Genomic DNA, 12,011 nt, shown 5'->3' on the forward strand with positions numbered 1-12,011 from the left:
AATTAGAACTTAAAGGTCCGAGCAACGAAAGGTACAGAACATTAGTCTAAAAAATATTATTTAAATAATTTTATTGAAAATGAATCTTATCGAGAAGAGTTTGAAATGAAAAACCATTTGGTTGGAACCAAAATTTAATTATTCTCTTATAAACGAACAAGCCGAAAACAATACAAAATAATGCTCACGCATAAAGTGAGGAAGCGGGAACATTATTCCGATTACTCATAAGTAGAATTAATTTACGTACATGCTCATAAATTAATTGCACACGTGAGTAATTCGTATTACGGTATATTTACAGTCAGCCAATGAAACAGCAACCTCCTAGATAGGGGCGATCTTCCGGGGTACAGCTAGGAAAAACTTTTCTCGATGATAGTAGATAGCAGACATACTATCTTTCTCTAGGTGCTTCTCCCTCAGACTCCCCCCCCCCTCCCACGAGCCACCCACCACACCTGTTGAAATGGCCACATGAAAGTGACAAGCCCCATCAGTGGCAAAATCAGTTTGACTCGATACTCAGAGCAAGCAGGTCGTGTCTACCGGGCAGTTCACCTGCAAAACCATACGCACACGTGATGTTTTAACAACACAAAACAAACCTTTCAAATTCGCGATTATGTCTAATTGACACAAATCAAATTCAACAACATTTTATTCCTTTATTCATGAATTTTAACGCGTGACAAAAACTCCAACCAACCATCCAAGATGCGGAAATATTAGAAGCAGTTAAATTTTTTTTTAATTTCAACCCAATCGTACCTATCAATATCCAATTTAAAAGCAATTAAAATCTTTCGATAGCAACGAGTAACTCTTAACAGCGCGATAATCTCGCATCGTTACTGTCTTTTTTTTCTATTAAAGATAATAACTGCTCCTTGCGGAAGTTTTGATTTTATTTTTTATTGTACTTCAAGTTAAAACAGTTTAAAATGGGACGAGGAGAAGGATTCAAACCTGAAGACGCGAAGATGAGTGAGAGCAAGGAAGCCATCGTGGAGGAAGATGTGCCAAGACCAAAAGGTAAGACAACATTAAATTAATCAATCTTTTGTCATTTTGTCTTTAATTTAATTTCCTATGGTTTTGTGTATAAACGTTTATCCGTAACATGGCCAATCGTGTTGAATCGACCATTCTTCAGTTTAACAACCACCATTTCTGTAAACAATGAATAGTAAATATTTTGTTCGCGGAAATGTTGAAAACGGTAATTCAATTTGTGGCTAGTCAGTCAACTGTGATCGGTGATTTAATTGATTTGTTATTAATGTGTCTATTGTGTTCCCGTATTTGACGCCGATAATAAAATAACTGAAGAGTTATTTCGAAAGTTTGCTGTCGTGTTTTATTTTTTATATCTTGACTTACTTGTGATAAAATATTTTGCTTTCAATGTTTTTGCAAAACCACTACAGTTCAGTTAGATAAATATGTATTTCCTCTGTTTATTAAAAATTAAAATATAAATCATATTGGTTTTATATCATAAAATGTATCATCTCACTTGTCACGTTCATGTCAGAATTATTCGTTCTACAGTAACATAATTAGTCAAGATGTATTCAAATATATACTTTCTGTTTCAAATCCTACTTGCGCACTTGTACTGGCAATTCTTCATGTACGAAAATATCGCACAATACCGCACCAATATTTTGGTGAAGAAATATCTTCATACATAATAGTGATGCTCGTTCATCCACTTCTTTACAAGCAATTGTTTGTATGAAATTTACTTGGAAACGTTCTGAATTCTTTGATGATGATTTATGTAGCAAAATTTTTTATAATTGAGCAAATTCAAAAGAGCAGTAATTTTTTATTGTATTTTGATACCAGCGCAGACCCATTGAAAATTACGGGTTTAATTAAGTTTATGTAAAGAACACATCAGAACAAGGAAAATATATTACTCCCTAAGTGTTAACAGCAGCTTCTCTTTAATATTTTTTCTTTCTCAGTTATTTAATTTCTTATCAGTGAGTTGTGAATCATGTTCATCATCAGTTCCAATTACAATTAAGATAATTTTCTGTTAAAATATGATATTATAGGTAGACTTTATTGTTTGGGTTAATTCTTGACACAATCGGTTCCAATTTTTAAAATGACACTTAAATTCAAAACAAATCCGAGCTAATTGAACCAGGTTAACAACCTTAGTATTTTTGATTGTTGGTCTTTGTGGCGAGAAAAATGTATTCCCCTATTGGACTTATTGCAAAGGGCAAATATCAAACATCCATAGATATTACTATTACTTTGCCTGCAATGTCGTCAAATGCCTCTTGGCAACTTTAAATAAGGCTATAAAAAATGTTATTATATAGTACTCAGGTGACATTTTTCTTTTATTTTCTGAGAAAACATCTGTTATCGCCTTTTCCTTCACATTGTATTATTAAATGAAAAAAACGTTAAAAAAAATTAGTAAGTATTTAAATTTACTTCATTACTTCATTTTTTTTAAACCTTTAATTGAATAAACGGACATAATATATAAATATATGGTTTCCATGATAACTCAACACAAACGATGAAAAAAAAAATTTAACCTAACCTACTTAACCCAGTTAATAAAGATTTTGTTTCATCACTTTCCATGAAAGATGTGATGAATTATCATTGTGATGATTTATCCGGTCACCAAATATATCCCTCGATATGTCGAGATGGGTCGAGAGACTAGTTGGAGATGAACCCGGGCACCCCTTCTAAATCATTAAACGTAGTCAAACACTTGGGATGACATATGTAAGAGGTGTTGGTTATTCAATAAATGGTTCCCGGGGCAGCGGTACCCAAACCCACTTCACAAATTATTATTATCTTATCGTTGTAGTGGAAACATAAAATAACATTTGCTAGTTTTGCGTCGATCCTTTTTGGCAGTCGCTGCACCTTTTTTGTTATCTCTATGGTATTCAATTTAGCCGCAATTTCTTTAACGATGTTTTCTTCCTGATTAACCAAATAATTAAATTTACAACTGTTTAAATTTTGTTAGATTTCTTGTACGCGGTATAATAAATATATGTTTGTTGTTTTCTCCAGTAGATTATTTTTATTTGTTATTTTTTTTACATTTCTATTTATTTTTGTAATCAAATCGGAATGTATCTGCATCATTTCTTTGTATTTGTAAATGAAGAATTTAAAAGTATTTAAATGTTTAAAAGTAGTTACACATATAAAACTGTATTTACAGCAATAAAAATAAATAAATGTTTAAACAAAGGAAGGATAAGTCTACAGAGATATAAATAGCAATTTTAAAAAAGATACAGAAGTAAGACAATAATACTATAATTAAGTTGACAATTTATAGAAGTAATTATTTAATTAAAACACGTGTTACTTGTTTTCTCGACTTCAGCTGGAAAACAAATTATATATAATATGTTAATACAAAATCAAAGTATTGGAATATCTTGCATTGAAATATCATATTATTCTGAAAGTTGTCCAATTTTAAAGTTACATACTACCCGGTTTCATCCGAGATCCCACATTCTGTATTCGTTCTTTTTTTATAATCGAACAAACACTGAAATAGATATCGCGTTTTATATTTTGATTAGTAAATACATTTTTAAAAGCTCGACAGCTCTTGACTGAAATTACATTGCGAACTGTAAACAGTTATACCCATAACTTATTATTTCATAAATTTAACCCTTCAAGCTAATTTGTTCGCTTTCGGGAACAACACATATGGTTTCACAGAAATCGTTGTGGTAGTGAGAAATGTGATCTAAACGACCCTAGAAAGAGAAAACACCACTCTTTATTTTCAAAGCTGGATGTTAACCGCAGAAAAAAACTCTAGTTAAAAAAAAAAATTTAGTTACAAAAAAAAAACAAAATGAGCCATTTTTATTCATGTTTACATTCAAATTTAAGTATTTATTTTTTTATTTACTATAACAAAATTTAAAAGCTTATTTTATCACCTTTCAAACACGATTTTCAGTTTTTAGAAACGTTCAGAAATATTCCATTTATTTGGATTTTATATATTATTACGACCTTCTGACAGAATATGCCTGAGGAGTTAATGCCGTGAACTATTTAAAACGTTTTTCTATTTTATAGATTATATATTGTTATTTTACTTTCCTTTCATAAAATTTTCAAATTGTAATTTGTATGGTAATTGAATAAATTACATGTTAGCGTTACCCACGACTATACTAATAATATTATTTTGTATAAATGCCTAATTTTTGCGTGGCTGACAGAACAGTAATTAATACTAATTTTATACATTAAATTTAATGAAAACTATTAAAAAATGTATTTTATTGTAGTCAAGTACTTAGGTTAAACTCACTTAAGCTAATACTTATCATATAATTGCATTTAATATATGCAATTAATATTTCTTGCGTCTTAATACCCGTGCGCTAAACAGAATATATACATACATACTATGTTTGCATTAGTATTGTCCCGGTGAGTTATCCTTTGTAAACATTGAGAAAATATTTATAATTAAAGAGCAGATTACCTTACAGATTAGCAGATTACACACGGTATCCGGAAACTAATGGTACAAACGGGGAATTGGCGAATCTACATCACATTTGGAACGATTTTGTACCTTTTTTGATTTTGTCTTTGGTTTTCGAGTAAATCGTGTACTAATTTGGAATTTTTAAGGTCAAAATCTCGTTAATTTGGGGCTTAATAGCAGCTGTCTAATATATCTTAGACCTTACATCAATATTTTTTTAACCCACTTGCTAAGAAAAATGTTTTTTGGATTTTGTATTATTATGATGTATCTGTTTCCCCTTGTGCTACGACTTTCCGGACACCGTTATTATACATATATTATAATGAAGAGTGTCTGTGTCTGTGAAAATATCTTTTTTGCACAAATCAACAGTTTTATTTCGAGATTGATGAAGATTTTCAGACATGACATTTAAAGAAAGAGATAAATCTCTGAGATTTCGAAAAACCACCACATCCCTTTTTCCCAACCTTATTTATTTTTTTAAACAAAACCTTTTGAAGGGTGGCTTAGTGAACCCAAATAATTAATACATCTCAGCAGTGTTATAATACTTTTTTTAAATAAATGAAACCTATAAAACTATTAATAATAATTAATTGTGTTTTCAAACCCACAATCAATATTGCAATGCCAGGAGTATAGAGATAACTGCAGGTATGAATCCAGTACCGGATGATTGCTCTGAGAAACTATTGGACGTCATTAAACTCAATCTCAAGTGCGTGTTCAGACTCCTAAGCGATGGTCAGAACAACAAAGCAAACAATTTGAAGACGTGCTCAATGACTCGAAACGAATTTGGTGAACCCAAAATATATGCGTCACAGACTTATTGATGTTTGAAACAACGCGAGACATAACTTTAAGATTAAACAATTTGTTTTTGTAGCAAATTTAGTCTGCTTGCCGCCACATAAATACTATTAATTTATCTACCTCCAGGAAAATAATTGTACAAACTAAAGAAGCAAGAATGTAATTTTCTCATACTTGTTTCAATAATTGTTATTAGAAGGATGTAAATAATACGGATAATAAATACAAAATATATTATTGAAAAAGAAGACAATATTAACAAATCTAAGCGAAACATTAAACGAACTAGGAACCGAAACCAGGATATCTTGTATTACCGGGCCAGCTTCATTCAGCGGGCCATTCAACCATTGGGACCTAATTATTAAACTTTATATTTTTCGATCTCATTTTTCAAACTCAGAATTAATCTTGGAACTAATTTTGCCCATGTTTTTGGCAGCTAACTTTTTTAAATGATCACAAAGTTCTGATGAATTGGTTTGTAACCTAGTTAGCATCTTGTATAAACGTATCCGATTTTTATTTATGTATATGGAATACATATTGACTTTTTCTAAAAGTCTAAAACAATTTTCAGAATGGACTTTTTTATACATTTTTTTATGTTATACCCATCAATGTAAAATATCATTGAATAAGAAGATAATATGTACTAAAAATTCTAAACGAAACATGAAATAGAACAAGACACGGAAAATAAAAAGCTAACGGTCACAAATAGTAATCGAACCCAATATATATATAAAGATATGTTCTTCCATTAACTAAGCTTTAAAATGTGTATGCCAGTTTCGTTGCATTACGAAGCTCTTTTAAATTAAATTAATATGCTTAATTTGCCGGACAGAAGGATCTTCACTGACTTGTAGAAGGGAATTTATTTCAGTGCAGAAATTTTGAGACTAACTACCATACTCTATGTATACTAATGGAGTGAATTAATAATGCCGAGTCTTCAATTTATCACTAAATAAATAAAAAAGATTTTTCGATTTTTCCAAAAAAAGAAAGAAAAAAAACTGTTTAATTTTTACCACTCCTACGTAAAGTCCCATAAACAGAGGGTTGATAATTAAATTATAATAATAACAATAAGCAATTTTCACTGCAAAAACCATCGTGATATTAGTATTTAAATTCAGAAACATGAATTGAATTTCCAATTTTGGCAATAATAAATAATGAGCCAGATTCTTCTAAGATCTTTTTTTCGTTGAAAAATATGTCACATTTAAAGGGCACCATTACTTATATTTACATAATATTTCAACCCAGTAAAATATTTTTTTTTCAAATTTTTAAATAGTTGTGAAGATAAAATATCTTGGCTGTATATTATGAAATTTAAACATAATATTTTTCTTATTTTATAATCTAACTAGCAAAAAGTGTTGCTAGGGGTTATCCTTACGAGATAGATACATACCATCATAAGGACTCTTCTGTAGGCTTTTTAACATATACAATTTCACTGTACATTATTTTAATATAAGATTAAGCCAGCTCTATTTACTTGTTTACAAAACATCAACTTTTCTCTACTTTGTATGAATGTATTATTATATATAAACTTTCGAGAAGAAATTCTCTAAATGACTGTGGAAACCGTGTCAAAATCCGTTACGTAATTTAGAAGAACTAAGGGCAAAATAGATGCGGATAGCGAATTCATTTAATTATATTTAGAGATATTGTACAAGTTAAAATAAGTCTATAAAATTTTATCGAGTTATAAATTAGATTGATTTATTATTGAATTGTTTTACTGTCTACTTATTATTAGCTTAAATAATGAGCCGTAGATAGTGCATTAACAGATAAAACAAAACTGATTAAAAATTGTTCAATCCATTATATTAATAACGACGTGTTAAGTTGGTATGATTAACACGTAGATACATATGTATGTGACAAAGGAATATTTTAATTATGTTTCTTAAAAGCCTTTTCAAGAATCTGTCTCATTTTAATGTAATTGATGACCTTTGTGACAAGGTGGTAGAATCCTTAACCTTGACTATATATAATTTTTACTTAAAAAAATTATCAAATTTGTTACATCACTATGTAATCAAAAAGGATCGACACGTTTCAACAAACAAATAGTTCCTTCGTCAGGATAAACAAATGAAGAAAATTAACAATTTTTAAGAATAGACCAAGAAGAAATGATTATTAAATTATATAATAACAATAATTATTCTTAACTTTGCTTTTATATTATTATGGAGGAATTCTGAAGAAAACATTGGTTTTGAAACACTTCGATTCTTTTTGATTAAATAGTGGTGTATTTCTTTTAAATTAAAATGACACCAGAAAGTGAATTTGCAATTATTAAAGAAATAATATAATTATTTTTTTATAGTTTACACAATGAAGTATATCATCACCCTGTGGCATAATTCTGGCTTTAGCTATGTTTAATACATCAGCCTCACTCAGATAATACAAACCATTTTAAGAAACTAGATAATATTTACTTTTAGTTTTTTATATAGAACATAAAAAAAGTAAAAATAAAACAGATGTATTTTTACTATAAACGTTGAAAATTGTAGAAAATATGAAAATACGTTTTTTTATTCAGAGAATCTGGAAGAAAATTGACACTTCACTTTTTATATATTTTATTCCATATTACAAATATATAAATAATAATAACTCGCCGAGTATCGTTTGTCCAATATAAATATATTATTTGATTTGTTAAAAAATATCACTTTCATGGAATTCTTATCAACAGCCATTTAAAAAATAATATCTTAGAAATAACCTTACTTTTCCAAGACGGCGTTGCCAGTTCTTTCGCAGCCGGTTGAAGCCATTTTTTAGTAATAATTTGAAACAGAAATTATACAGTCTTTATTCAACGTGAAACTAAAACACCGTTTAACGGTTGTGAAGTGTTGTTTTTATTATTAGTAAAGCACGGAGGGTGTTTCTTTCTTAAATTTGTGACTTTAAAATATTAACTGAGTTTCAATGTTTTCATTTTTAATGCTTGATTTATCGATTATATCACTGCAGAAGCAAGGTTCTCTTTGAAATGGTTAAATGTGCTATTTTCTTAAATTTTCCCATGAGTCATTGTCACACTCATTAAAGGAAATGAGACAGTTTTTCATTCTAAGAAATGAATCTTTTCTTCATATGTCCAACATAGGATGCCACTTTGTAACACTCATATATTATTTTAAGCCTATGTATTTATGCCTTGAGTTAAATCATTTGTCGCATTCAAGTACGTTTATCGTTCTTTCGTTATCTTATTTAATTATTTGTGTCTGACCTAACGGTATCTTAAGTGTAACAATGTAAATGTATGAGGGTCTGATTTTTTTTTAAATAAGTACCTTTTAATCTACTTTTTATTAGATTTTCACATTATCACATATCTGCAAGAAGCACTCACCCGCTTTTCATCAAACTTTGGATGCGTAGTCCTTAAAACTAGAATCACATTTGTTCAATGACTATTCTGGTTCATCGCTCCTAAAATATACAATGCATTGAAAACCGATATGAAGCATTGAACACCGATTCATGACTTTATATCACCATTAAAAAGTCATGAAAAGTGATGAAACAAAAACAAAATTACGTAGGTCAAGTTTTTTTTTTTTTAAATTTGAATACAGCATAAGAGTTCCAACTATCTGGAGCCAATGAGACTATGGCATCCCTAATCGGGGTATGTTGTGAGGCTGAAGGTAATGGGGAGGAGAAGTTGGTGGGGGAGAGGAAGGTGAATGAGTACAAGGCAATTCAGATCTGCTCACCAAACACTGCTAAAGTAATTTGAAGTTTCAACTATGAATGGTGGTCTTACACCCGGGCGTTACTGAGAGTTTCTTGCACTCTGGAACGTGCCGCAAGTATACTATATATTATATTAAATGAATAAATTTTGAAATGACACAAATTCATCAAATAAAATTTATTTGCGCATCCCAGGATTTGAAACCGCGACTTTCGAATTGCTAGTCGAGAGCCTCTCGACCTCGGAAGCCGTCAAAAGTTTATAAGTAAGTTCCATGACTTTTGATGACTTTTTATAATATTTTAAAGGTGTGTTGGGTTATCATGGAACCATATGAAAATAATGATCGTGTAAAGCAAAGATTTTGCATTATTATATTATACATACATACATCTCGATACAATTACCATATGGGGACATCTATGAAAAAAGGCATCGTGTAAAACGTCCATAAGTTCTGCGCGCCGCTCCAGCCCCTGCGCATAAAAATACTCCAGTTTTCGGATACGTTCAGAAATGTTCAATTTATTTGGATTTTATCGCAAAGCGGAAATACTCCGACCTTCGGACAAAACAGGCCCGAGGCCTGAAGAGTTAAATACATTATTGTGACATTAGATACGTGGTTATTGTTTACATAAGGTGTTTTTACTGAAAATTATCTACCTGTCATAGTTATCGGTGTTACTTTTTATCTATCAAGTATTCCATGTAAATTTTACGACAAGTGTTTTGCTTTGTTAAGTTATTAGTATTGTACATAAGTGTACGGAGGAAAATCAGTATTGCTAATTTATTAAGGATCTTATAAAGTTATTGGTAATACGGTTAAAAAGGGGTTTGCACGTGACTGCACGATTGACTACGTGTAATTAAGCGAAAAATGTGCAAAAAAATTTAAAAAAAAATTATAAATTCCGACGTTTTAAGGTAGTAAGTTTTTAATAAAATATTTTAGTATGGAAAAAAAGTAGAAATTTCGAAAAAGGTTATTCATCTTTTTTACTTCTACCATCATGTAGAATCACCTCCCGAAGTTAGTGCACTTTACCCCCGGATACCCTGTATATGTAGTTTTATGAGTAACATTGTGGTATACAGTAGTGAATGCTGGAAGAAGTCTGTGACGCTTGAGAAAGACATTAGCAATAGCGAAGCATACATATTTATTTAATTTTGGTACTAAATAGTAGAAAACCATATCAAAATAATTCACAGCTGATTAAAACTTGATTTTGTAAAACAAGGTAATATTCTTACATAATTATTTGAGTACTAATTTATACAGGATCATACCAGTATTTTTTGGGAGAGCTATAAGCGAATAGAGCTATTGGTTGAGACGAGCTATACCTTGGAAGCTAATCGATTTTCTAGTGTTTAGCGTTCAGGCGAGCATGTCGGTCACACTTGGAAATCTCAAGTGAATTACAATAATTTATATTCAACAGATTGTCTTCTCGAGAAAAAGGTTGGTCCAACATATTTTTCTGCGAGCAAGTACAATGATCGGAAGTACTTTCTTTTCAAATCTTTTAACCCATGTTTGACATAAGACGTGTAAGTCAGGCGTAATATTTTTAAAAGCATTCTAAACAAAAGAAACGCAGATAAGTTTTAAATTTTCAGTATCCAAAATAATTCAGTGGCGTATTGTGTTTTTTTCGTTTTATAGAATTTATCAACACAAAATTTTAGGTTTTAAAAATTTTGTTGCTTGCAGTGTTTTTTTTCTCCATGTTTTTTTCTGATTTTTAGTTTAAATAAATAGTTTTTATTTTTGTTTTTATTTCCATGTTTTAATAGACAGATCTAAAATCTGAACATTGCATGTTTTTGTCAATAAAAAATAATATTATATTATTAGCTGTGGAAAAATTTGCACAGAAAAATTGCGAAAAAGCCCTTGATGATATTTATTGTTATATTATGAAACTAAACACAAACCAAAAGGTTATTGCCTTGGCTGGAGTATTGCGTAAACCTATTACTCTCGTGAGAAAAACAAATAGTATTTACCATAATACGTATTGTATACCTATTTCTTTGGGATGAAATGCATTTAGTAAGAAATAATTTAATCAATTATTTCAATAAAGCAAACATTGGTGCAATTTATTTGATTGCGTCGTCAAGATCTTGGTGTTGCCATCTTTCCTTGCTCAAATGAACGACTGCAGCTGCTTTACTGCATAATATTATTAGTTATGACAAAAATAAAAAAAAGATCATCAAATACTGAGTCGAATCAAGGGTGGAGGAACAATGGCGTAGCACCGGGTAAAATTCGTAAAGGGTTCAAAAATAGCCCGAAAATATTTTTCAAATTTTTTTGTAGTTGAAGTTACTTTGTCTGTAAATTTGTTCGTGTGTCGGGTTAACCTTGTCAAGATGGTAGCCGTGTTTCATAGTACCTTTTTATTCCACCAGGGCGTATGAGCTTTGCGATTGTTACGAGCTGTCGACTCTGAGTGATCTGAATTAAGTCCACTGTTAACAGAACAAGTTTACAGTGCGAAATTATGCGAGATATAAAAAGGTTAATTCTTAAAAATCTTGGTAATTTTACCAAGAGCGACAATAGTTCAAGATTATTCCACTGATAATTTAGGGAACGATTGATCACGTCTCCGAAACTTACGTGACTGGTAAGATTGCTGTTCCCTTTGGCTCACAGTTTGAGAATATTTTCTGTTGAAAAAAATATTTTCTCAATACAATTCTACAATTTTTAAAAACACCTTTGGGGCCTGAAAGATCTTTTACAATGGAGTCTTTTTACACTTATTTTAGATAAATTCATTATATTTTCTCCAACGAAATACAATATGCTTCAAATATGGTCTGTATCCATCTAACAATATGAGAACAATTATTAATTATAATTAACAT

The 12,011-nt window shown here is 30.3% G+C and overlaps 1 protein-coding gene across 1 annotated transcript in view; it reads left to right on the top strand.

The window, feature by feature from the left end:
- The first annotated feature begins 527 nt into the window (after positions 1-527).
- The window catches only part of Picot (putative inorganic phosphate cotransporter protein picot), a 126,367-nt gene continuing 114,883 nt past the window's right edge, over positions 528-12,011 (top strand). The window contains exon 1 of the mRNA XM_089636523.1: positions 528-1,035. Coding sequence (XP_089492649.1) covers positions 945-1,035 — 91 coding nt within the window. The 5' untranslated portion in view covers positions 528-944. The remainder of the gene's footprint in view (positions 1,036-12,011) is intronic.

Source organism: Hesperophylax consimilis, chromosome 10, assembly GCF_061612785.1.
Source record: "Hesperophylax consimilis isolate HC1 chromosome 10, BYU_Hcon_1.0, whole genome shotgun sequence".
Lineage (NCBI taxonomy): Eukaryota > Metazoa > Arthropoda > Insecta > Trichoptera > Limnephilidae > Hesperophylax > Hesperophylax consimilis.